Raw genomic sequence first — 27,817 nt, 5'->3', positions numbered from 1 at the left:
AACAACTTTTCTGTGAAAGTGAGTCCATTTATTAGTCTTCCTCCAAAGCTGCATCAACTGTTGCTTTCCTGTGCATGTGTTTCAGTGAGCTGCTGTCTTTATTGAAGGCAGAGGGATGCTGGTGTTCATGTGCAATGAGCTGGTTTCAGCTCATTGAGGGGTGCAGTGAGCTGGTTTCATTTCTGGAAGCAGGAGGGTGTTCTGTACCTTTGCTCTGCTTGGGGTTGTAAAGTTAGCTGAGAAATGGATGAATCAGCCCAGGCTTAGTGCTGCCTTCAGGCTACTGCCTTTCATGGAGTTTGTTGTGTTCTTCGAGGGATTTTGTTGTGTGAGCCAAAATTAAGCAAAGGTGGGCAGCTCTGTGTTGTGTTTGTCTCCCCTTATGTGAGGGTTTTGAAAAGGAGCACTGAGGGATGTGGCTAAAAGTAAAATTGCCACTTTGGGTGGGGGCAATGGCTTGGCTTGATTTGTCTCTGTATGTTGACAGATTTAGTCAAACATCCAGAAGAATGAATAGATTTTATTTAAAATATAAACATGTAATGTGAAGATAAAAACTGTTATTCTTAAATTCCCAATCCCTTGAATAGTAACAGCCAACTAGGATTTACTGACCTCCAGGGGTAGCTGGAACCCTAAGCCAAATGAAAGCACAGATTTTGCAAGAAAAGGCTTTTGTATTTAGGTGTATCCATGAAGTAGCCCAGAAGTAAAAAACTCTGAACTGCCACAGTTGCAGAATATAAAAATGGAAAACTACTTGTAGGTAAGGCTTCTGTCAGGTACAGCAGCAGCAGAGGCTGCACAAAATTACTCTATGTGACAGGAAAGGAGGAAATGGCTGCAGAACTTCTTACTGAACCACTAGGAAATGGTTACCCTGCACATCTGCACAGATGTTGTTCATGTTTTTGAGGTGTCTGCAAGCTTTCCTCAAGCAAATTCCCTTTAGGGTACACTGAAGACTAGACTTGGGCTCAGAAAATATCTAATATCTGGATTCTTGGACATGGGAGAAGCACAGCTACTCAGCTGGGAGCCTCCCTGAGGATATTGCTTTGACAAAAGACAACTGCTGCCCTATTGCCAAATGGTCCTGGTTCCACGTGATGCGAGTACAACAGAATTTTCACGTGGCTGGGAATTGAAAGCTGATCTTGATGTGAAAAATCAGTGTCTGAGCTCAGAGTTCATACTGGAGTGCCTCTCACACACAGAGCAAGGCTATGACTTATTCACAAAATCATACAATTTAGTCTAGCAACTGGTGCAGGAGAGGTCAAGTGTTTCCAGAGCTCAGTTAAAAATAATAATCTCCATCCCCCAGACACAAGATGGGGAAACTGTCCCATCAGGGCAAGAAAGCTCCTCCTTCAAAATTCCTCCTCCTTCAAAATTCCTCCTCCTTCAAAATTTCATATCATCAGCAAAGTTTACTCTTTTGCTATTTTCAGCCAGTCTGTTTGGGCTGACTTGGAGCTCAAAAAGCAAGGCACAGGCACTGCCACAAGGAAAACTCAGTTCTTGGATTTCTGGACATTCATGGAGAACACACTGATAGAATTTGCATGTTCTTTTTTGTTTTGTTGGGTGTGTGTAAGGATGAGACACAAGCACAAATTCACAGGTTTAAAACCTTCAGTTTAAAATCCTCCCCTGGAAGCCATGGGAAAGTGCTTAAAGAAAGCTTCAGTTGAATCAAGCAGAGCTCAACCACAGTTTTTGTTCCATCCTGAGAAGGGTAAGTCCAGGTAATATGACATTTACATAGCAGAGAGCACTATTTTTAATTGGTCAGGTTTCCACAGCCTGTTTTTTTTCTCACAGCTGGCTCCTGTTGAAAGTGGAAATCCCCTTTTTGGTGGAATATTTGGTAAAAACCAAAATGTTGCTACAAAGGCTTAAAGAAGGCACCTTCCCTTATGATAACACATTCAGTACTTGACCCCATTAGAGCAACCCCTGTTTCTGGGGGACTGGGTCAAAGTATTCTGCCTGGTTCTATGCACAGTAGCAGCTGGTGAAAACAGACAATGGAAGGATTGTACTATAGAAAGAGAAACATGAGAGAGGTCACAAATCTCATTCTTCAGGGTCCTTCAGTTTTCTTTCTTTCTTTTAGCTGCCTTTGTTCACATGCAGTAGTCATCCTCAAGGTAAGGTGACAGCAAGAACGTCCCATGCTCCTGAAACGTGGCTGCTTCTGCTCCTGGCAGTCCTCAAGGATCATGATGAAAAGACTGGACAGCCACCAGCTCCCAGTGGTCTGGCACAGAGCAGCTGAGTCCCAGGATTTCTGCTTTCCCCAGTACAGGTGCCCAAATCACTGACAGTCACAGAGGTCTGTCCAAAGTGCTGGAGTGGTGACACGACTGTTCTGTGGGCACAGTCAGTGGCTGGAATGAAAATCCAGCAGATTTTCCTCTCTCTTGTGCTCTAGAAGCTTTTATTATTTTTTTTTGTCATCTCTCTTGGCAGAAATCTGTCACTTGTATTACAAACAGTGCTGCCACTGGGGGGGTGATGCTTCTCTTGACACATCTCCAGCTGCCCAAATTGTTAGTAGACCTTCCATTTAGACAGGTGCTGTAAAAACAAAATAACTTCTTATTTTTTTCCTATTTTTATTTATTTTATAAATAAAAATGATAGACAAAATAACAAATAATAAATAATCATTCCATAAATAATCATAAATAATAATATTCCATAAATAATCATTCCCAGTATTGCTTTTCCTACATAACTAGAGGAACAAGCTGCAAAGCTATGGAAAATATATATTCATGCTGCTGAGAGAGAACTGACTGGGGAGAAGTCCTGCCTGGATGCACAAAACACTGGGGGCTTTCTGTCCTCATGCCACAGTCAGGAAGTGCCTCTCTGTGCAAATGGAAAAAGTGCCCTCCCTTGTGAAGGGATATCAGTGTCACCTTGGGTTAATTAAGAATTATTTCAGAGAATGAGATGCAGAAAGCCTCTCTGTGGCCAAGAGAAAAGGGATTCCTTCAGATCATAGTTTAGAATTGCTCCAGCTCTGAATTTCTCCTCACCAGAGCATCCTGCCCAACTGAATGGAATGGGTGTCTGGAGAGACAATCCCACCAGGATGGAATTACTCTTCTTTACAACCTGCCTTCCTTCCAGTTTCTAAACTCTTTCTTTGCCTTTGTAACAGCAAAGTTAGTTTCAGTCATCTCATTTTGGTTTGCAGTCTTCAGGATTCTCACTGCCATGAAACAACCTGACCTCCTTCATAAGGTGCCAGAAGCAGAAGTGCATCTACAACAGTATTGAAAAGCAAAATGTGGCAGAGCATCCCCCTGGCTGCACCTCCCCAGGGCCTTATCCCCCATCTACCTCACACAACAGGATTGAAAATACCAAATAATGATCAAATTAGGCTTGAATTTCTCCTCAAGCCCATCCTTTTTACTAAGGTAGTATCAGCTTTATTTCTAAATAATTTTTGACAGACACTGGTTTTCTTTTTTGTTAAGAAAACACAAAGCAGCAAACCTGGACTGATGGAGTCTTGATAGCCTGGACAAACTCTACCTTATTGCTCAACTAGACAATTTCTTCTGACATCTAGCTTAAATCTTCTTTGTTTAAGTCTGTTGTGCCTTAAGTGCAGTGTCAGCTGTGCTAGCACAATAAATAACTTGTCCCATCCTCTCTAAAGACACTCTGAAGAGGGTTGTTATTGTGTCCTTAATCAGCCTGACCTTCTCCAGCCTAAACAGACAGAACCAATCTCTCACCAGAGACCACATTCCCTGGACTGAGTAATTTTCATTTCTCTGGTATTGATCCAAGTTGCCCTTAAGCTGGGATGCCCAAAACAAGGCCCTCAGAGGTGGAAGAGCTTCTGTCATCAGTGGGCCACCAAAGCTGCTGTGCCACCTCCTCTTCCACAAGGTGAGTGGAGAAATGACAAGGAAAAGACAGCATCTGGGAAGGTGCCTTTGCTTTGTTCTTAAAGAACAAATCATGCTACAGCAGCCTTCAATACAAGATAAATATTTACTCTTATTTGTGTTCCAGAGGTTTTTTTTTACTAATGGGCTAAGTCCATGGATCTAACCAAGAAGGGCCTGGTATCTGTAAGTCTGGAGCAAAAAAAGTTGACCTGAAATGAACTGCTTGTGTTACATTAATGCAGTTCCCAGGAGCAAAAGGAGAAAATGTCTCTTTATTTTAAGGAGAAAATCCATCCTCCTCCATAGATTGTGCTCTGCAGGAGAGAGTGCAATGCCTGCTGTTGTTTAGCAAGCAGAAATGTTGGGGAGCAGGTTGCAGTCTGGAAAATAACTGACCATTAACCCAGTTTCCATGACTGTCAAAGAATTTCCAGAAAAAGTTTTTAAATTTAAGGGTTATTTTGCTTCTGCTTGATACTATGAACTGGGTGCATTCACAGCATTTGCTACAGCAAACTATGGTCTAACTATTACAATTTTAGTGAAACCACAGTATTTTTTGCCTGTTCTGCAGAGACAGGCAACAGTCATTAGCTTCAGTAGAAACTATCAAATGAGATATCAAACAGGCAGATGTTTCACCCTGTACTCTTGCAAGTCCTTTGTCCAATTTTTTTTTCCAAATCTGTCTGCATTTTTTCCACCCAATTTTCATTTTTCCCCTACGATAAACAACAAATGAATTCTGTAAGCCAGCTGGCCTGCAATATTGAATTCTTGCCTATAAAAATATGAACATGGTGAAGTTCTGGAGAGCATGTTTTTTCTAGGAAAGGAAGGTTAGTTTTTTAAGCTGGGTGTCTGTAGGCTCAGGTTCACAGACATGATGCAAATGATGTCCCTGTATCCCAGTTAAAGACCACCTAGGAGACAGTGCCTAAAACAGTGCTTCAGTTTGTATCATCCAGCAAGTCTAATCTAAAGGCTTGTGCTGAGCTTGAATACTGAAGCTATGAAGTTAACAAGAGACAAACAAAATAATATGTTTTTAATACTTACAGTTGAGTCCTCCCTGGTCTTCTCTTGGTTTGACATCTGTTGAAACAAATGCATGGTTTCAGCATGTAGGATAGATAACCACAGTCTTCAGAAAAATGAGATTAATATTAAGCAACATCCATGCAGACTGAGGGTTCAATGTGCTAAATGTTCTGCAAAATGCAGTCCAAGATTCTGTTTGCTTACAACCCAGGCTACAATTCAGAAAGGAGAGATTTTGGGATTGAAGTGATAGCCCTGCTCCCTGTCTTGGGACAGAGTCCTGCCTCACTCTTTGGCTGTTTCTGAAGGAAGGACATGACTTTACAAGAGCTGCTGCAGATCCTGGACAAGATCACTACCCTGCTTTCCCCTGGGCTTGTCTGAGGTACCCAGGCTTGCTAACATTGAGGAAGAAGGCATGGGCTGAAAATCTGGATTGTCCTTGTCCATGAAAAGTGTGCTGTCCCTGCTTTGTCCTGTAGATTTTAGCTCCTGGATAGCAGCAAAGGGGTTTAGAGCAAGTGCTCAGCTACACTGGCAGACACAGTCTGGTCCACAAAACGTTTTTTTGGAGCTCTTTTGGAGTCATGCATGTGGGCAAATCCAGCTACACAAGGGTACACATGTGACAGTGAGACCAGCTACATTTCTGCTTGACCCCAGCAGGATCCTGACCCCTAATCATCCATCCAGTGACTCTGAAGCTCTCAGGATTGAATTATGTTCTGATTTCTGCTTCAAACTGTGCTGAGCTGAGCAAGCTACCAGCCCCAGTCCTGTTTCATGCCATCTGCCAGGAAGAGCCTGCAGGGATCACAGCTGACAAACCATGGCCCAAACAGACACAAAGTCCAAGTTACTTTCACATACAGAAATTACTTCCTGTGAGGCTCGGTCACAGGAAAAGAAAACCAAAAGGAGCAACATATCCTGGGGCACTACATTTCCTCCCCAGGGCACCCCAAGTTTTTAATAATGGCATGAATTCCTGCTGCCATGGGCAGGCAGCTTAGTCATGCTTTAACTTTTCCTGTTGGAGAATATTAAGTATTTGGGCAAGTGAAAAAGAATTCTTAAAATTTGGTCATGCAAATGAATGTCTCCTTACCTTTATAGGACACTAGGTTAGAGGACCTCCTCTTCCAGAGCCAGCAGATTAAACCAGTTAGAAGACCTATCACAAAGACAATGCCAATGATGCCAGCTGCTTGAGCACCTCGTCCTTTTTTTTCTAGGTTTTCATCACTTTCTGTACTGCTTTTCTTCAGCTGTGTGTCTAGAATGAAACAGAAAAGGATGTCATAAGGTGTAAATTTTTGCATTTCCTACCAGGAAAATATTTCACCATGTTTTACATGCATTAAAAAATTCTGAAGGACTAAAGACTTGTGCTATTCATATCACTGTGATTTTGGTGATTCCTTCTGAGCAAGACACATCTCCAACTAATTATGTCTAAATACCAGTTTATTCTTCCCTGTCATCATAATGTTTGCATCCTTCTTTCTTTCTTTTTCTTCTTTCCCTCCAGCTTTGAGAGACTGTATGTTTGGGCTTGTATCCAGACTCAGTTGAAAATAAATCTATGATATAAATCTGATGGTATTCAGAAAAATGGGTGAAAACCTGTTTCCCTGAAGCTAGTGAAGAATTTTCACCCATTGCTGCCAACTGAAGGTTTCAAATCACATCTCTTACTCTTTCAATGCAATTGTGAGACTTTAAATAAAACCTCAAAAATAGTAATATGAAGGTCTTCTCCCTGAGAAGACAACATGACAATGCCCTTAGGAAACTAATGATGAGGTTACCTAGTTTTCCTTTAATTTGGGATAACAGCATGGTTTATTATCACATAAACACTCTACTGTGCAACTTCTGCTCTTGTGTTCAATTTTTGTTCCTGGAAATAGTTTAGTTTGCATACACTCATGGGATCAGTGTTTGGGGTGTTCAGGTAAATTAGCTGTGGGTATCCAGCTACAGTTATGGAAACACTCCAACCTCCTTGCACCAGGGTGCAGAGACCTGTGAGAGAGGAGGTAGGCTGCTGGAGGCAGACCAGGAACAGCAATGAGATCAAACAGCCACCTCCAGATCAGCCTTCCCTCTCCAGATTCTCTACATAGCTTTTTGGAAATAATGAACTGCAGCAGTGGTGCTGTAATTGTAACTGCTGGGAAGGAAATAATCATAAAACCCCCACATATAACTTCTTTATATCTTTTTTTTTTCTAATAGCTTTCTGGTTTTGTGAAGAGTTGAGTGACTAAATACTTGCTTTTCCTATTAATCACCATGTCAGCAATAAATAGCACATTATACCTGTGCTATTAGGTACATTGCTCTATTGAGCTCATATTGCCCAGTTGCTGCAGACCTAGTTTAAGTCATGCACTGTATTAAATTGAGTTTTAGGAGACTGAAAACTGAGCTTTGGAACTAGGCAGAGTAAAAAGCAAATGTGAGTGTTGCAAGGCCATTGAGTAGGAGGTCATAAATCATGGATCTGCTGTATGGTGGTCCCTAAAAAAACCTGACTCCCCAAACCATTATGTTCATGAGGAAGGTTAAAAGGTTACGCTCAGCAACTGCCTCAGATGCAAGAGCTTTTCAGTGCTGTTGTCATAACACACTTGGTGGGTTACTCACTTCAGTGTGGAGGAATTAAACATCAAGTCTATGGCTAAGCAGAACTAGAGATTGAAACACAGTCTGAGATCTTCTCAGCACTTTTTGGAGCTACAGAATTAATGCATAGCCCTTGTTAGTGCACATCTACAGACAGAGACACTCTGGTTGATATTCCTGCTACCCAGAAAACATGAGGCAGCCTGAAGGAACTTACAGTTGGCTGATAGATTTTCCTGCAGCATCTCATTTTCTATGGAGCACTCTATTTGCATGTTAGAAGTGGCTTTCACCGTCAGTGTGCTAAAAACGTTGAAAGTGCCATTTTTGTGGGATATGATCTCTGTTTTTGATGCATTCAGTTGGCTGTTGTTCACTTTATTGATCCAGTAGACATTGGGCTTTGGGTATCCATTGCCAGACCTGCAGTTGAAGGTCACCTCTTCTTCAGTGCTGTCATTGTTTTTTATTGGTCCACTGAGTATTGGTTGGCTGTAGCTCACTGGAGAGGGAGAAGAAAAAGAAATAATTGTTGACATTTTGAAACATACTGGAAAGACAAAATTTTGAGATGGATTCTGAAGCCAAACTGGTGGATTTCACACCACTCTCATGACTTAAAAGATAAATGCCTGTAGGTTTGGTTTGTAAGCCAGAGAGTTGAGAGAATCACTGGGAGGGCAGAAAGCTAAAGCCAAACCCAAAGGAAGAAAGGACCAACTTAAGCTTCTGTCACCCAGTTACATGCAAGAGCTCTCATATCCATGAAAAACAAGAAGAAAAGAAAGACACGCTGGGTAAACAGTTTTTACATGCATTCTGCAAGGTTTATATTCCCTGTCTGAAACATTTAAATTAAGCAGACTTCATTTTAGCAAAGGGCAAAAGCGTGTTTCAAAGTTAAAGGTGAACTTAAATATACTATTGAAATAGCACAGATTTGAAAAGCAGAAATGAGAATTTGGGAAAAGTGACACAAGTTCTTACCTGCTAAACTGAGAACCACTTCTGCCTGGTAAATCACTTTGGAATATTCAGTTGTGTTCTGCACTATGCATTTGTATGTATTCCTGTCACGCTGGCTGACATTTAGCAATAGCAGAGAAAAATCACCATGTTCCAACCTATCCCAGAATAACTGAGTCCTGTCTTTAAAGTGAACACACTGTTTACTGTTATCCTCTTGGCCAGACATCAGTGCATGTACGACTGAACACGTTTTCTGATAGGAATCAGCTATTTGCCAATATACTCGTAGATTCTTTAATTGCAAGTTGTTTCTATTAAAAATGCAACTTAGTGTGGCGTTGTCTCCAAGTTTACTGATGATGTTCGTCTTCTCTAGTGCAGTAACTACAAGATTAAAAGAGAGAGAGAGAAAAAAGGGAGGTTATGTGGAGAAAAAAGTAATTATTTTCAAGTACATTCTACCCCATATAGACTATTAATTTTATAGCAGGTGGGTGAGTGTGCTCATTCACATTCCTACCCTCCCCAAATTTCCAGTAGCTAATTCTCTCCATGTCCATTTGACTGTGCATTGTCCAAAGGGACCTTTTCCCTGAAAGCCAACCAGTTTTAATCATTCCTAGTCCCATAATACCCACAGTTCACTTTGTGCACTGACTGCAGACACATATTCAAGCACTAATGCTTTAATAATCACTTCTTTTTTTCTTTTTTTAATTAAGAAAAATGCCAGTTAACTCCACTTAGATCACAAGAAGTGGAAGCATTGATAAGAAAGAGTGTTGCCATTATTTTGAGACCCAAAAAATTAAGGGGAGTAAAAGCAGTATTTCTCAAAGCTGCATGACAAAGCAACCACATTTTACAATCAGTGGCACCCTCTCAACAAATACACTCAGCTGACAAGCCAGCACACCCAGATACCTCCAGTGACACATTTATTAGACATTTACATCTTTAGGGTCACTTGAGGCAAAGTCAGGATTGTATGTGGCTTTCAGAACACTTTTCCTGCCTTCCAGCCACGAGAAAGGCAGGCTCTGCTCCAAGGCAAAGGCAGCTGATGCAGAAAGCACAGGCCAGTGAGTCCCACAGGGCTGAGCATCCCTGCTGCATCCAGACCAGGATCAGCAGGTCTGGTCTGGACCTGAGCCCAGCAGCCAAAACCTCACTGGTGCAGCCGGTTGGTGGCACCAAAGCAGTGTCAGGCAAGAGGGGGTCAGGAATGGGGCTGGATGGGAGAGATTACAGCTGGGAGAAGGGATTATGTGGGTGGATGGTTGAGGGAAAGGAAGGTGACAGGAGTGGAGGTTTGGAATGCAGCAACAGCCTGTGATGAGGTGGGAGGGAGGTGTCAACATTAAAAGGAAACCTGTCTTTGTGAGGGTGCCCTAGACTCAGAAATAGCTCATCTACACATCTGAGTTGGGCACCTGGCCTAAAAAATACCACTGAGCCAGACACAGTGCTTGCAGGGAGAAAGGCAGGATGTTTACCAGGCACTTAAACTCTGCAGGGTGGCACTGGAAGTAACAGGCTTGAACTGCAACACACTTCCTTGGCTCAGACTTTGGGAAACCCATCGGAACAGCAGGAAAAGGAGTGCCCTGGCAAGATGGGTGCAACTCCATCACTGGCCAGAAACAGGCCAGCCAGCATCTATTGAGACTGAATCTGGTACAGTTTGTCCTGATATCAAGGCCAGGGAGTTTCCTTGGTGACTTTGTTGGGGTCCTTCTCAGTGATTAAGCAAGAACAGAGGAGAGAACTCTAAAACCATTTAAATATCACCAGGTGGTGTGATTTAATTCTACCTTTGTTTTGAAACGGATATTTTAGAATCATAGTAAAATAAAATTACTGATAGTAGGAGTAAATTTACCATTAATAAATAGTAGTAAAATTACTAATATTGACTTGATGTATTTACTAATATTCACTTGATACTGTGATACATAATTCTACTCTTGAGTATATATGTTTACATAACAGATAATAATAGATGTTAGATCTGCTTATCAGCAGCTCTTATTACTCCACTTCTAAGGCCTTTTGTTGACAGAGATAAGGACACAGGGAGGTCTCTGAAGCAAGCAAAGCAATCTGAGCAAGAGCATCCATAAGGTCCCTTGCTGCTCTCTGCAATGAAACTGATAGAAACTGATTGTGTTTTCTTTCCCTGATGCATGTCAGACAAACATTTCACACTGAGGAATTCTTTAGTATCTTGTAGAAAACACAGAGATGTTAGTATTGCACATTTTACAACTATGTGCATTTGGCCAAACATATTAAAGAGAGGGCAGTTCAATTTTTACTTTTTCTGAACTTACCAGCTTTCAGGATATGAAGGAGCAGTAACAGAAATCCGTACCTAAAATGAAAAGCAAACGAATGTTACAACTGACTTTGCATCTCTGTTGTTTAAATAAGCAATAAACCAAATTCTGATTGTCTTTATATAGTGGCAGAAGTAGGTAAATTAGGTACTGCTCCCATGTAATGCCCCATTAAGTATTTGCATTTTTGACAGCTGCAAAACTTCTGTTTATACAGCTCAGCAGTGGTTTGGTGGCCAAGGCCATGAATAGCAGCAAAATGCACTAATATTGGAATCAGGGCAGAGGGTATGAAGCTGGTGTTGGACTTGTGCTCTCTTCTGAGATAATTGATTGGCTTGCTGGACAAACAGGCTCTGGAGGCTGTCTGGGTCACTGGGAAGGACAGGGGCTGCACAAGTCAAAACCCAGCTTTTCCAATGTTTTGCTGAAGCTCAAGGAGTTAAGGTTTTGTCTGGTTAAATGGCAAACAGCAGCTGACCATGCTGCCCACCAGGCTGTGCACTCAGTAAAAATGTGTAAACAGGAAACCTGCTGACAGTGGAGAGCTGTGCAAAGGTTTCTCCTGGGAGAATTTGGTGTGTTTGATAACTCAGGAGGGGCAAATCTGTGCAGGAGTTATCCCAAAGGAAAGGAGGCCATAGGAATCCCAGTTTCAGCCATCTATAAAGTCCAGATGATTTAACTCTCATCCCACAGGGGTTTAAGGAAGATAAATGGACAGCACTTCCCCGTGAGTTACTTTAAAATAGCCTTTCACCACCACACCTAGTTACACATTGTGCTCTCCTTCCTCCAGACTGCTGTAGGAAGTGAAAGAAAGATGATGGAAAGTTTTGGAATGAGGACTGTGTGGCTGCAGCTGCCCACCTTGGTATCTTGTCCCAGGTGCAATAAGGCTGCAAAGCTGAGCTGAGGGCAGAGTGACAGGAGCACTGGGCTGTCACCAGCATACCCAGCTCCCCTTGGCAGAGGCCACACTACCTGGGCACTGGCTCTCCTCCCCCAGTGTTCTGAGCCCTGGGCCGGGGCAAAGGGACAGCTGCTCCCAGCAGCCCATTTCTAATCAGAAAATTAGAAATGTTCTAATTTCTAGAACCTCCCACCCAGACCTGTCACTGCCTTCCCTCCAAACCAACCCTGCCCTGCATGGCTCTCCTCCCTCCAAGCCCTCACCTAAGCTCACTCCCCAGCAGCCATTGCTCACTTTGCTGTGCTTTACAAAATCTCTTCCACGCTTTCTGCCCTTTCCCCACAGCTTCTGCTCTCTGTCCAGCCAAGCACAAGAATTCATACATCACTTCCCAGCTTTGCTTCTGCCCAGCTTCACTCCCACCACCTGCCTGGGCACAACCTGGGGCTCCTCTGCTGCAGAGGAGTGTCTCTAACTCCAACCTGCCCCCCAGGAAAATGATCATCTTCCCAAACATATTCATCTTCCCATGCAGAAAGCAGAGGACATTCCTGACACAAATGAAGCCCCATTGGCAGAGACTGAGGTGGAGAAACTTTAGGGCAGAACCTGTATGAATTGTATTATTTTTTTGTATATTTTGTTTTCTTTTTCTGTGTCCTTTGAAATGATCTGATAGATGAGGCTTTAAAAGTTTAAGAGGATGCCCAGTGTGGAAAATTTCTGCTCTATTACTTCAGTAAATCTGCAGGTCTCCCAAGGAAGTACACCTAAACATTCTGTTCTGTCTCTAACAGTGGTTTTTACACGTGGATTTGCATTTAATTCCTGTTGTATTTTTTACACCGTGCAGGAGTCATCACTTTTGTACCAGGCTTGTAGAGGTCTGTTTTGAAAAGCTCAGCTCATGCTCTCCTCAATCTTTCTTAATCCCATGCCTGTGTTTGTTTTATTATTCTCCACTCAGTTAGAAACTATGGATATAGCAACTAATTTGAATAGAATCTTAACAATAACTGACTGATCTTTATGGGACTCTCTAGGGAATTTCCCATGGTAGGCATTTGCTAATGCCAACAGACATTCAGATATTCAGCCAGAACTGACTCTCGTTTGTATGTATACAAAGGAGATCTTGATTTCTTATTTTAGTAAGTGATGCCACAGTCAAGGCTGGACAGATGCAGAGATGCCTCACCCTTCTACTTGGAGGAAGTTGCAGCTGTGGTGTGTGGGGGCAGTGTCAACCCACGATGTTCCCCTGGAGTAGCTTTAATTCCAAGCTTCAATTGGAAAAAGGGAGAAATGCTCTGCCTGCAGACAAATCTCCCTTTTGCCCTTTACATTGACTCAGCTCCTGTGTCCAGCACACTAGCAGTGAGCTTAATTAAGCTGCACTATCTTCTTCGGGTCTTGCTCTCATAATTAAAAAAAAAACAATTATTTTTTTTTTTTTTAACTTTTTCAATTCTTTCCCACACCTTCCTCTTCTGCAGGTTTTTTAAAATACCGTGTGAAACAGGAGAAAGTTGCACTTCCCGTTTCATACATTCTTGCTGGATGAGATGGTTCTTCCTACCAGCACCTCAACTTTTTCATCACTACATCTCAAAGCCATGGGATGTAGCTGCTGTAGCACACTCTAGCCAGGCAAAGAGATACCCTGATGCTTGCAATAACAACTCTGGGGGCTCTGCTCCGCTGCTGAGACCCACTGTGTCCCCTAACCTTGTGGCGACACGGCTCTTCTCGATCAGCAGGAGCCTTGAGCGGGTCAGCTGCGGAGCTTTTCTAACAGCGGCTGTAAAGCAGCGCTACCCTGGGCAATAAAACCCAGGTGAGTCAGGTGCCATCGAAACCTTTCGCTGAATATATCCATAAAAGGCCCGTTAATTGCCTGGGGCCCTTGATGGCCGCGTTCGGACAGGGGACCCCTGCCCGGGCAGGCGGGGAGCTCCGGCAGCACCGGCTCTGCCCGTCCCGGTTCTCCCGTGTCCCGGTTTGCCGGTCCCGGTTCTCCCGCGTCCCGGTTCTCCCGCGTCCCGGTTCTCCCGTGTCCCGGTTCTCCCGTGTCCCGGCTCTGCCCGTCCCGACTCCGGCAGCGCTGCCGGCGGACGGGCCCCACTCCGCAACCTGCCCCGGATCCAAGGGTCCCCTTTGGCTCCAGTTAAGCAGCCCAATCCCCGCCAGCGCTTTCCCTGCCCGCTGCAGCAGCAAAACTCGCGTTTTCCTCAGGGGGATGCGCATCCCTGCCCGGGCAGCGATCCTTCCTTCCCCCGCGCCCAGCACTCACCCTGGCGGCTTCATCGCGCCGGAGCCGGGCCGAGCCAGCTGAGCCGTGCTGAACCCTGCTGAGCTGAGCCCAGCACTCGCTGCCCGCCTCAGGCCGTTCCCCTTTCCCTCCCACGCCTCCCTCGCCGGGGACTTCCGCCTCCCGAGCGGCCGGTGCCGGGCGGGCCGTGCGAACGGGGGACGGCGCGGCCTCAGGGACCCGCACAGCCCGTCCTGCAGTGTGGTGAGCTCAGGGACCCGCACAGCCCCACCGACCCCTTCCACAGCCTCAGGGACCCGCTTATCCCCACTGACCCCTTCCACAGCCTCAGGGACCGGCACAGCTCCACCGACCCCTTCCACAGCCTCAGGGACCCGCACAGCCCCACCGACCCCTTCCACAGCCTCAGGGACCGGCACAGCCCCACCGACCCCTTCCACAGCCTCAGGGACCCGCTTATCCCCACTGACCCCTTCCACAGCCTCAGGGACCCGCACAGCCCCACCGACCCCTTCCACAGCCTCAGGGACCCGCACAGCCCCACCGACCCTTTCCACAGCCTCAGGGACCCAGCACAGCACCACCGACCCCTTCCACAGCCTCAGGGACCGGCACAGCCCCACCGACCCCTTCCACAGCCTCAGGGACCGGCACAGCCCCACCGACCCCTTCCACAGCCTCAGGGACCGGCACAGCCCCACCGACCCCTTCCACAGCCTCAGGGACCCGCACAGCACCACCGACCCCTTCCACAGCCTCAGGGACCCGCTTATCCCCACTGACCCCTTCCACAGCCTCAGGGACCCGCACAGCCCCACCGACCCCTTCCACAGCCTCAGGGACCCGCACAGCCCCACCGACCCTTTCCACAGCCTCAGGGACCGGCACAGCCCCACCGACCCCTTCCACAGCCTCAGGGACCCGCACAGCACCACCGACCCCTTCCACAGCCTCAGGGACCCGCACAGCCCCACCGACCCCTTCCACAGCCTCAGGGACCCAGCACAGCCCCTCTTGCAGTAAGGATGTCTCAGGGACTCGCCCATCCTCACTGACCCCTTCCACAGCCTGGTCGGTGCTGGATGCGGGTTCCCGGCTCCCGCAAACCCTTCTTCTCCTCAAATCCCTGTCCGGTCCCCGTCAGGCGGGATGCCCTCACCGCTGCTGTGAGCCGGGGCTGGGCAATTTTTGCCACAGCACGGAGGCAGCAGCATCCTCTTGGCTCTGCGATGCGCTGGGGATCGGTCCCGCAGCCCCGGGGGAGGGCAGGGACCGCACCCGCTGCGCTCCGGGGTCTCGGAGAATCCTACCTGGGAAAGTTGTTTCAAAGTACATTAGGTGTATGTTTGCATAAATAGCATATTTATTCTATATTTATATTTTGTAAATAGCTGCATGGGATTTGGTAGAGAACAGAACCGCACCTGGAGCTGTCGTAGGTGTGTGGTTTTAACACCCGGGTGTTAAAAAGCTGCGGTTCTCAGTCTCTGCAGTTTCATTTTTGGCTTCACATCAGTGGCTGTGTTTGCCTCGTTTGTTGTCAGGAGCTTCAACCCAGCTGGGACCTCTTTGCCGCCGTGAGTGTTTGTGTCACACAGCACAAAGCTGTCACAGCATTAATAGTTAAAGTCTGCCACGTTCATGTTTTATTTTTTCTTGGTTTTAGTCACCCAGCAATGCAATTACGTTGTGCACAACGAACGTGAAGCTCTGGGGCTGTGAAACCCTCAGGTCTCAAGGCCATTTCCTCTGCCAGCCAGCAGCAAGGAGGGGGATTTTGGTTTTGGGTCCTAAAGCTGACACTGCTTCAGCCTCTCTGTGCACCACTGACACCTGCAAATCAGTCATCAGTCTGGGAGGGTAGATTTAAATTTGTGCTAAATTTAAAGGAAGATAAACATTCCTATGGAATTATGCCTGTATCAGACCATACTTGCATCAGCCAATTCATGTCTTTCACTGAAATATTTCCTGATGGAAATGTGCATGACACTAAAGCTTTACTAAAGTAAAGTATGACTTGCAACTGAGAAAAAAGTCAAGAGAGAAATCACTGTAGCTTTGGCCACTTGGGCAGTTTTATGCAGGGGTAAAGAACAAAAGAAGGTACAAGGCATGAATGATTTTGTACCACTTTTCCAACATTTTTTCTCTGCCTACAGAGTAGCTAGTAGAATTAGCAAATGGAAGAGGTACACTTAATAGAGGGTGAGAGGAGGACAGTGCACAAAACCAATTTTTTTCCTTGACTAGGGAAACAGTGGAGGAAGACAGCAAAGCTGAGTTCTAAGAACAGTCTGCTGAGGAGGGAAAAATGCAATTGCAATTAAAGTATCTTGTGATTCTGAGAAAATAATTTATGAGAAGTGAATGAACAAAGAGGAAACAATAATCTGTTTGTTTTCTCTCTAGCTCACATTTTGTTGTCACACCAGGCAGTCAGGGAATTGGCCAAAAATATCACTTTTAAGGCACAAATTCCAAGATTGTTCCATGCAAAAGAGGAAACCTGTAGCCCTGTAAAACATGTTTTGGGCAAAATGTGCTCTGTGTGTGTGGCAGCAATGGCAATCCATTTATTTATACCCAGAGAAGGAAAGTACTGTGCTATATTTACTTATGTTGTTAGAAAGGAGCACTGATATTCACAGTTCTTTATTAGTTGTGCATGTTGAGATAATTGATTTCCTGTTGTCTTAGGAGTAGCAAGGGAATAACTACATTGGCAATACTTTTCCCAGCTCATGTGGGCATGCTAAAAAGAAAAAACATCCACCATGGTATGTCATTGCTGACAATGTCTCTTGAGCCTCTTGTATTCAGGCCATATTATCCCATGTGGAATGATTCCAAAGAGAGGAGTGCTCTTGCTGTCTGAATTGCCCTCTGCTCCTTTGCTCTGTTTCATTTCTGCCAGATATTCTCTTGCTCTGTTCATTTGCTCAGGACACTGGATAGTCCATCAAAAAATCTCTTTGGGAATAGAGTTCACAGGTTTTAGGGTTCACAGGTTTTAGAGTAAGAAATGCCTTCTGGAGAAGGGTTACTTTCTTTTGCACATGTTCACTACATTGACTATAAGAATGACAAGAGAGAACACAGATGAATAAACTCAACCTCAAGCCAGATGCAGATGCCTTTAGCTGAGGAAGAGAAGGACCAGATTATCTGAAACCATCCAGCAGAAGTTTTCCTTCTCCAGCAGGAGGCTGTTAATTTTTAGGACAACTTCTTCAGCATGGCATTTCTGATCCCACATAACACAAAGAGCAATGGAAATCCTCTGGGCAATTAAAAAAACCCATCACAGCTAAGCCCTACAATTTTTGTTTGTGGTCATGGTGACCATCTGTGAGGAGAAGTGATGAAATGTTCAGAGAAAATCCTTAAGAGCCATCGTGGCAATGTCTGAACAGGTGGAACATTTTTAAAATGCAAACACAATTACATAAAATCTCAAGACTAATACTTACATTACTCTAAGGAGATAAATTACAGCACAGATATTTGCTGTACAAATTAAAGATTACATCAAGAATTTTTAAGAAGCAGATTAAAAAAATAATATTACTCATAGTTTTATAGATATAATTGTAATTTGATTATCATTACATCAACATAATTGTTAAAATAAATGAGCTCTGATTTGAAATGATAAAACATATTAAGCATGGGTTTGAAAACTGATATTGTGTTCCAAGTCTAAATGGACCTTAAAAGCTATTTTAAGAAGAGGTATAGTAAAAAAAGTCTTTACACTACATTAGAAAGCAAATATGTTCTGCACCAAGCCATTGCTGTGAAGTAAAGAATGTAGCAAATTTTGGAAATCCATCTCTGATATGAAAATATTCCCTCTTGAAGAAAATGCCTGTATTCCTGGATATGTTAATGTCAGAGCAAAACAGTGCCATCACATACCAAAAATAATGTTTTAATATTGTCTTTAGAATTAAAAAAAAAAAAAGTTTTTCTTTCTCCTCATGGCACAGTCAAATGGGAACCTGAGTAATGCAACAGGATATGGTATGGGTGCCAATTAGTGAGAAACAGGAACTGAAATCTGTGTGACTTAATGTTGTTTATTGAATTATTTGATAAAATATGGTACTACTACTAGGATTTGATGAGAACTGTAGTTTCATTTTATTGTAAGAAGCTGGCTTGACCCTTAAATAACTCAAAAAATTCCCTGTGATACACTTGCAATACAAAGTGTAGATAGAGTGTAGTGTGGCATTTGGGTTTTTGAAGATGTGGTTGCAGGACAGATGAGTGGTTGGGCTGAATTCCCCTAAAAGCCCTGGTTTTCAGGTCAGCACATTAAGCCTGGGTTAGAGGCAGGTCTGTAGCTGTCAGTGCAGTGAGTACAGGTGGGGATCTGCCTGTGGATGCTGCCTGGTTTTTTTGTGTGTGCTGCCATGCCATGGATGTGCTGCCTCTTCCATTCACAGCAGGACAGGGCTCACCCAGAGAGTAAAAAAGGAACAATATTGCTTGGCTCATCAGCTGGTGGTCAGCAGTCCAGCACCTTCCTCCAGCCCCTGGTGCTCAACATCTTGCAACACTGATTGCATACATGTAATATTTTGTAATGTTTTAATTCTGATTTTCCTGACCTCTTTTCCTCTTTTTTTTCCTGGCACTTGTCTCCAGCTAATTTGGCCTCTTTGTCCTTTTCCCATCACTGACGTTGGTGTGATGTAATGCAGGCAAGATTTGGTGGAGCAGCATACACTGCTGTACCAGCCACAGCTCAGACACAGAGAAGTGGGTTTCATTTCTCAGTTTTGTTTGTCAGATTATTGATTGCCACTTTATTTTGGGGAGAGAGAGAGAGAGGGAGGGAGAGAAAGGAAAGGAAGGGAAGGAAGGAAGGAAAGAAAGACAGACAGAAAGAAAGAAAGAAAGAAAGAAAGAAAGAAAGAAAGAAAGAAAGAAAGAAAGAAAAAGAATCTACCTCATAGAGTTGTAGGTGCTCCTGTGACAGGTGAAGGCAATAATATGGTCTTTGTTTAGACACATTCCAGAGATAATACACTCTGATTTTCATTTCTGAAGGGGAAATTTTGAAGACTGTGCTCTTTTGTATGAAGAGAAGTCGTGATCTGCCATAACATGATGATATTTAAGATGAGTTTTTGCTTTAATGACGCAGAAATAATTTTTTGTGGGGTAAAGAAGGATATGATCTGGCAGGGTGTCAGCTGCTCAGCAAACACTGCCCATCCTGATGTTACTTCCCTGAAATACTCCAGAAAGCAGTGAAAAGGAGATGAACATTGCCATTCATCTACACACACTTGGGTGGTCGTGCTGCACAGCCAGCACTGTGAAGCAAACATTGACTTTGTGACAGCTGAGGGGACCTTGCTCCAGAGAATGCTGCTCTGCCCTCTGGCTCCAGCCCTTCAGCTTCCCCAGACATCAGCCCTTCTGGGACCTGCTCCTGGGCAGTTGGTTTCAGCCACAACACTCCCTTTGCCAAAGAAAAGAAACCCCCCCAGTTTGCTTTCCCAACATGCTGCACCAGAATAAGAAAGCTGGCTGGCCCCCAGGGCTGGCAGACATCCCTGCCTCCTCCACCCAGGCTCCCTTCAGACCTCATTCTTCTGCAGTAGCAGAGGAAGGAGCAGCTGGAGACTCTGGTGTATTTGCTCCCACAGGCACCTGACTCCCTCCTGTCTTGTTTGGGATCTGTTTGTTCTGGTGCAGAGGCTGAAAAATATTAAACCTTTTGACTCCTCTAAGTCACCAGAGTGAGAGGGCCCTGAGCTCTTCAGCAAATGCTTGGCTAGAGCATCAGCTAGACCTCCAGGTGTAACCTACAACCCCAAAACAAGCACATGGATCTATTATGTCAGTCAGTGGCTCATTTCCAGAGCTCATTGTTTTTACTCTTAACAACTCCTTTTTCACTCTCCCATGGCAGTGGTCTGGATTTGCTTCCAGTCTTTGGTTTCCCTTCTCATTTCTGTGCTGGAGTGAAGAGCCTTGCTAGAGTGATTAATTACCTCCTCTCTCCTCTCCAGCTATTTGATGGGCTTTGTGCCACAGCTTTACACTGAAATACATTTTCTGCTTTTTGTGAACTTTGAACTTTCATTGCATTCCTTGCTTTTCTGCAGCTTGAGGAATTATTGGCAGGGCCTACTGTTCTTCACCTGTACAGCAGGTAAGGGTGCTAAGGGTGGAATAGAACCCAAATTCAAAGGCAGTCAGTACAATAGGAGTGATGTGCTTTAATCATGCAAAATCAGGTGCTTTGCCTCTACTCCATCAGAGGAGCAACAAATTAGACAAATTAAAATTTGTGTCTATTCTTTGCAGGGCATTGGAAGTGCTGTCTTCATTCTACTTTTAGCAGACTCTTCCCAAAATGCTTAGTGGAAAATGGAAAAGGAAGAACAGAAAGGCAGGCAGACATACAAAACACTGGTAAACCCATTTTTTAAGACCAGATGACTTGCATAAATAAGCCCAAATTGAGCTCTGAGTTATATGATGTAGAAACTGATTTTGTGAGAAGGACAGGCCAGAGCTCATCTTTTCCTCCATTGTCTGTAATTTTGCTGTGCTTCAGGAAAAAGAGGTCCTCGGTTTTGTTACTTTAAAAATGCAAATAATTTGCTTTTGTGGCCATTTTTAAAGAGTCTTAAGTACATAAATTCAAAATGTTCTTGGTTGTACAGGAAGGTTGGTTTTTTGTTGTTTTGGTTTTTTTTTTAAAGTTTGCTAATTCATGCTCTAAGTGGAAACAAGGACATGTTGCCCTTGTAAAGACAAATATTTATTTCATTATTGAAAACACAGGGCAGTCGTTCAGCCTTTGAGGTCTGAGATTGCTGAGAGATGTTTTAAGATTGTATTCTGATTGTTTAAGAGATTACAGGCTTAGTTTTCTAGAGCACTTGTTAAGTTTCTCTGTAGTGTGAATGAAGAATTGTAATCCCTTTCATTCTTCTCTTTGAGTGTGTTTACATTAGCAGGATCTGTGTAAATCTGCTATTCTGCAACAAATAGCATTAACAGGCTGTCTGCTCCTGCTGTACCTCAGCTGGGGTGCAGAAATGTGCATTTCTCTTCCCCTCATGAGCACATTTATGTGTGTTTGGCACACAGCAAGACCATGAGTGAAGGAATACCCATGGATGTGCAGCTCTGTCCCTCCTCCATCCTCTTTCTCAAATCCTCTGGAGATTTCTTAGGAGAATAAAAGCTGCTGAGCAATCTTTGGACCTTCTCTGAGTGACTGTTTTAGGGAGTAACTCATCTCAGCAGTGGTCATTTCCCTTGTTCCAATAATTTTTATTTGATTTCCCAAAGTGGGTCACCTCAGAGTTTGTGCTGTCGCACATCTCCCTGAAAAGTTGTCTTTGTTTAATGTTTAATGTCTGTTGTTAGGAGTTAGTGTATTTTGGCTGTGGGAGGGAAAACAACAGATGATTACTTTCAGGGAGGAATTTGCAAGGCAACTTGTCTATAAACTAAAAGAAACTTTGGGATTATTCTTCTTGCCCTAGTGGTTTTCATTCCCACTCAGTGTATAATACATCATCCTTGATAGAAAGGAGCTCATAAGACTGCTCTAGAGAAAGTGTTGGGGTTTTAAAATTTTATGGTGGTTTTTTTTTCTTTTAAAATGGACCAGATTGGGCATTCATTTAATTTTAGGGAAAGGAAGAAATTCCAGTTCTCCTGTGTGCTACTTATATCTGCACAGCAGATTCAATCCATACTATGCTTTCAGAATATCAGGACCATGGCAGGGAAATGCATGTGTCTATTCATATGTGCATGGGTCCACAAGAAATGTAAGATGACATTGTTAAAAATCTCTGTCTTCCCCTTGACCATTTCCATTATGAGGATTTCCATCCATGAGCACAGGAGGTTAGGAAAGAAGGCAATGGGAATGAAAACCACATTGGATGAATACATTGGCAATACAGCACATATCACCGAGGCAACTCAAATTTCAGCAGACATTAATCTTTTACTTTGTTCTCTGCATTATATACAGAGATTTTCACCCAGATTCCAACCTGCTGGAATAAAAAATGTGAGCTCCTGTGAGGTAGGAGCACTCAGTTTTCCATTAGTGCTGGTTTCCCCACCCAAACGCCTGTTTCTCCCCACGGGGCGTGCAGGGTTTTGCTGGAATCACAGCTGGAAGGGTCTCAGTGGAGCGTGCACCCAGCAGCTCTTCCTGTGCCTGCAGGCTCCTTGCATGGCCCAGACCCGTCCACCCACACAGCCACAAAAGCAGAACAAGCTGAGAACAGGCAGAAAGGGTGAGGCAGTCACCCAGTGACACAATGGAAAATGTTGTACGGAGTACGGTGCACTTGTAAACACGCAGGGATGTGTGAAGTGTGTGAGTGGCTAAATCACCCGTGGTGGGACTGATGGAAGGCATCCCTTCTCATGGGAATGTTGCTGGCAGTGGAAATAATTTAAGAATATTTGGAGTAATTCTGTCCCTGAAGTTTGGGGGGATTCAATTTAAATCTGTATCTTGACCCACAATACCAGACATACCTCTGATACATATTACAAATGTTTTTAACTTTACTACCTCCTTGGGATGACTCAAGTCTATATTCATTGCCTTGCCAGTAACTCTTTTTTTTTTAGCCCAGCGAATATCAGACTCCAGTAAGTTATCTGGACTGTCTGCTGAATTTATGTCCTCAAGGCTCCTAAATATATTTGTTTCTGTATTACCCCCTAACAGTGTGTTTTAATTGTTTCTGAGAATCTTATCTTTTGGTTCATGACTATGGCTTTGTGTGTATGTCCAGTATTGTCTTGCCCAAGCAGAAGGCATCCATTTGGCATTCTTCTAATTCCCACTGGAAGGATTGAAATATTTGGAAAGCTATTAAAAGGAAAGCAAGTCCTGCAGGGGAGAACATCCCCTGCTCTAGTACCACAGCCTTTTCTGAGCCATATTTTGTAGAAAACATTAACTTTCTGGTGACCACTGTCAGCCTGAGAAAGTGTCTAAAAAGCATGTCCTCGGTTTGCTGAGTGACTGGAGGTGTTTCCCTGGGCTTGTGCTGGGGTCCAGCTGTTGAACACAGGTTGGCTGCATGGCTGGGCTGCCTTTGATGTTGTGACAGGCAGTATTTTCACCCTGCTGAGGGGGTGTAGCTGAGAAGAGAGAGGTCTGCACTGCCTGCACTCACACCTCAGCAGCAGACTTTGCCAAAAGGTGATGATCTTTGAGCCAGGGGCAAGGCCATGGGGTGAATTAGTCTGGGGCCAACATCAAGCAGCAGCGGCAGAGCTCGGTCTCCTCCCAGCTGGCAGTGGTGCTTGCTCTGAGAGTCTTTTGTATGGCCTTTCCTCAAGTGCTGAAAGCAATTATCTCTAATAATTACCCAGTAAAATAATAGTGTAGCTGTAATTTAATGTGATTGCTTTGGTTCTGTGTTTGCTTCTCATCTGTTGCCAGACTGGATGTGAATTGAAGTAACATACAAATGGAATTGTACCAGTTACGTTGGCTTTTTTAAAATGTTTTCCTATGAACTCTCAGGAGATTATATTTTATTATTATTATCCTGTTTCTATTCAGATAGCAAGATAAAACACTTTCGAGTATGTTTGCAGGATGATTTTTAAACTTGTGGACTAAGAAATTCTGTTCTTTCCTCTGATGCACAATCCTGTATGGTTTTCTTAAAACAAGACACATTTTACTATTCTAACCTATAAATAATCATTGTTTTGGTAAGCATTTGGAAAGATTAAAGAGAAATAATTTTTATATGGTAGTGTTTATGTAAACCTGATGGATACTGATAGAGGTTTCCACCCTCCAGGCAAGTAGGTTTTGTAACTGAGGACACACAGGTGTCAGTGGGACTGTCTCAATAAAGGATTTACAGAATAAAGACCTCAGTGTTCTACCATGTCACCACAAAGGTCAGCATAAACAGTCTCTGAGTAGATAATGTAATAACATAAAACCAATCTCATCCTCATGTCAAATAAAGACAATAATGTGGTTGTGGAAGGAAAAAAAAGTATGTTTTTTTAATGCACCATGGAAGAAATATGAATAAGGAAAGCTGCAGTCTAGATTTGAAACAAGATTAAAAGTCAACAAGATTTTATTCATGTAACTGAAATCGAAACCAGGACTTAATAGGGAAATGACACAGAAATCTCATAAATTTTGGATAACCCCTGGCCTGAGAGACAGCCTGTTTTAGTCAGTTTACATATATGCTATATATTTGCAAATATTAATTGAGCAGTTCTTGTAGCACTGGAGGGATTATTAGTCCAAGGCAGGGAAGAATTTGTTAGGTGCATATTTTAAGCATGCCAGCAGACATTGTTATCAAAACTCTATTGTATTGAGAATGTTTACTATCCTTTTAAAAGCATTTAAAAAAGAATGTTTTCATAGTGACTGTGGTAGAAGTAGACACTGAAACTTAGTCATAATTGTGCCCAAACAAGCACTATCTGCTTGTCATTTAACTAAATAAAAATGTGGCCCTATTGTCTTAGGTCAGCTTTGAAGAATTAAAATAAACATATTTTATGTATCAAGAGAATAGTTTAATAGGATTTTCATTGTATACCAAGTTTAGGGCAGTAAAGAGGAACTGCTTTGCAGTTTATGTGATGATATCATTAATTATGAGTTAGGGGAAGGGACTTGCTCTCAAAAAAAACCGCCATAAATTCTGGGAATGCAGGAAATGTAAGGCAGTCTTGTATACAATATGATTAATATCTCTGCTATCTCAAGAAATATCTCTGGTCCTTTCAGCATGAGGACAATACTATGAAGTTGCAAACAAGGTGAGAAAAATCTGGAAGTCCCAAGCCAAGTCCACTGGCCAGCTAGAGGATCAGATCCTAATATGGTGCTAAGTACCTGCAGATAACAGGGCAGGCTTTATTCCTCAACAGTAACCTAAGAGGATGGTGGGAATAGCTGGCTGTTTCACCAGAAAAGGTAGGGCCAGAAGTGAGAACTCTTGAACCTGCATGAACTTCCTGGATGGTCAGAGCAGATGATGTGTCATTTCTCATTATTATCCACTTCTGGATGTTCTCTGTGATATCTCTGTATGGTCAAGGCTTTTGTCTTTTAAAGGAGAAAAATATACAGTTGTGTGCAGCTCTTAGGCTGCAATGTTAGCCAGGTTTTAATATCATGGGGCCATTAGACATAATCTTTGTATTATGGGCTGGATAGGGCAGTTCCCTTCTCTGGTGAAGAGTTTTCTGCTGAAGCCAACACGAGCACGTGGTTCTCATGCTTTCTAAGAATCAGCATCCCAACTCTGTGGGGATGGGCTTCTCCAACAAACAGTAATGCAACACCAGTGATAAATCTGTAGAGCTTTAAATTGTGTGAGTGGTTTGTAGTTTTTTTTAATATCAGACACAGAGCTGTTTCTGGTATTGAAGAACTATCATTAGCAACATCTATTTCTTGTAAAAGCATTGAAATTCTTGAAGAAATAGGTGCTGGAAAGTGAGAAACACACTAAAATCTGAGTGTATTCACTTTACTAGTTCATGTTAGTGCATCAGAACTAGAAACACAGTCAGATACCTATGGCATGCATAGACTCCATGGTCGCTTTTGTGCTAATTTAAAATCACTTAGCATTAATCCATAACAAACTTAGGCCAAGAAGACTTTGTCTAAGATTTCCCACAGCCAAGGATGTTCAGATATGAATCCCAGTGTAACATGAGATCAATTTGTGTGAGATGGAATCCAGGCTTCCAACATCACCCATTTATTTTTCTCTCTAATCCTTGTAGGTCCTCTGCCTCAAGCTCTGGGTAGGTTCAAGCTGAGACCCTTCCTTCATTTTTAATCTGATGAGTGATTGATGTTTTGGCTGAAGAGACCACAGAGGCTGCTGCCCCCACCTAGACCAGGAGCTGAGAGGCTTAAAGTGCCGGAAAATAAACTGGGGCAGCCTTTATGATAAAAAGGCATTGTCACTCTGAAGGCCAAAATGTGCTTTAGTTGGGAGGGACCTAGACTCCAAAGTATGAGGGTGAATAATAAGGGAAAGCAGTGGCTCTTCTGAGAATTTTCAAGGACTTTAGAGAGGCAAGAAAGTGCTTGTTGTTGCCCATTAAATCAAGATTATCCACATATAACCACAGGAGTGACCCCCCAGCACTGCCAGGAGCTGGGAACACTCCAGGCCATGGGGAGGAGGCTGGAAGGGCAATGGGCACACAAGGTCTCAGTGGCCCAGGCTCATGAAAACAGGCTCCTAAATTCAATATTTTAAATAAGAAAGCCATGGCAGTAGAAGTTGTTTGAGAGGGAATATGCTGCTTCTCAGATGTATAAAGATTTTTGTGGGTTTGGCTTAGTGATGTGTATTGGAGGGAGGATGCTGGGGATGCTCAGGGTCAGCACAAGGCCACATGGAGCAGCCACTTCCACCAGGTTTATTTCAAACCAGGAACAGGCTGAGAGGAATTTTGGGATGTGCTCCATATTTGTAAGTGACACAGGATCCCTGAGGTGTGGCACTGTGGCAGAGAGCACACCCTCTCTTGAGCTCTGGTGGTGCCTACTGACACACACAAAAAAGGACTTATACAAATCCAAATAAAAAAAAGAGTGCACCTGATAAAATTTGTGTGGGTTTAATCAAGTCTGTACAGAAGCCACTCCAGAGTCATCCTGAAAATAAAGTAAGGGGGAGAGGGCACTGTGTGCTGTGGCTCTGACTTGGTTTGTTGCCAACCCCAAACCAAGTTGTCTGTGGCTGAGTGCCACGTTCAGTCATTTCTTGAACACAAAACCACTTGTAAAACACTTGTAAAGCACTTATTCCTTGTATCTCAATCTAAATTGATCCTCTTGTAATTAAAAAAAAAAAAAATAGAGGACAGGTAGAAGGATTGTCAGAAAAAAATTCCTTTACCTAGAATCCCAGATTTTGAATTTCTGTGCCACAGAAATGCACAGGGTTTATACCACTGGCAGAGAAATGAGCATGGATACAGTCAGACACTGAATTGCACAATGTTAACACAACTTTCATATAGATTAGGGTTTTTCCAGCTGGTGTAATGAAAAATAGTCTGACAGAATAATAATCTATGTTTTATTGATTTGCATTAATGTGGAAGAAAATAATCAGCAATTCCTGATGGGAAATATAAGCTCCTGGATTGGAGAGTGGCAGTGAGACTTGTATATCATTAAATCAGGTATACTCTTAGAAACTTTTATTCAAGAATTCAAACTCTTTTATTCTTTTATACTGGAGATATAGATCACAGTGCCAAATTTTATTTATTTCTATGCAAAAATTGGCTTGCACAGAATCAGTTTTCTGCTCCCTGAGGATGCATATACTCAATAAGGAGGCTTTTTTTTTCTAAGAGGAAACTCAAAAAATTCTGAGCCAACAGTGCTATATATTGCTTGTGTACTTGCTTTTCCCATAAGAACCAAAAGTCTGTGCATTATATAAATGTGAACTGAGAAGTCTGTGCATTATACAAAGCAGAGAACTAGGATGAAAAAATATTCTCCATGTTTCTCAATTAAAAAAAAATACATTTTTTGATTTGCTAGGTTTTGGTCATTTTGAGTAAGGCTGGAAAGTAAGATGATTTAAAAGTTCAGGGCTAATACACCCTATTAGAAATACTGTATTGCAGGAGAAACTGAATATCTTTTACTAAATAGTTCTGTAATAAAAAAAAAAAATTG

At 43.2% G+C, this 27,817-nt stretch overlaps 1 protein-coding gene across 1 annotated transcript; it reads right to left on the bottom strand.

Annotated features, from left to right (window-relative positions):
* Window positions 1-500: 500 nt before the first annotated feature.
* Window positions 501-14,239, bottom strand: ICOSLG (inducible T cell costimulator ligand). Its single transcript, XM_056497090.1, has 7 exons — window positions 14,110-14,239; window positions 10,898-10,938; window positions 8,583-8,948; window positions 7,813-8,097; window positions 6,073-6,240; window positions 4,983-5,018; window positions 501-2,586 (listed from the first exon to the last, which is right to left on the bottom strand). Exons 1-7 carry the CDS (start codon window positions 14,121-14,123, stop codon window positions 2,576-2,578), a joined length of 921 nt encoding a protein of 306 aa, XP_056353065.1. The 5' UTR covers window positions 14,124-14,239; the 3' UTR covers window positions 501-2,575.
* Window positions 14,240-27,817: the final 13,578 nt, after the last annotated feature.

Source organism: Oenanthe melanoleuca, chromosome 1 (genome assembly GCF_029582105.1).
Source record: "Oenanthe melanoleuca isolate GR-GAL-2019-014 chromosome 1, OMel1.0, whole genome shotgun sequence".
Taxonomy (NCBI): Eukaryota; Metazoa; Chordata; class Aves; order Passeriformes; family Muscicapidae; genus Oenanthe; species Oenanthe melanoleuca.
This window is presented reverse-complemented; position numbering and strand designations above follow the sequence as displayed.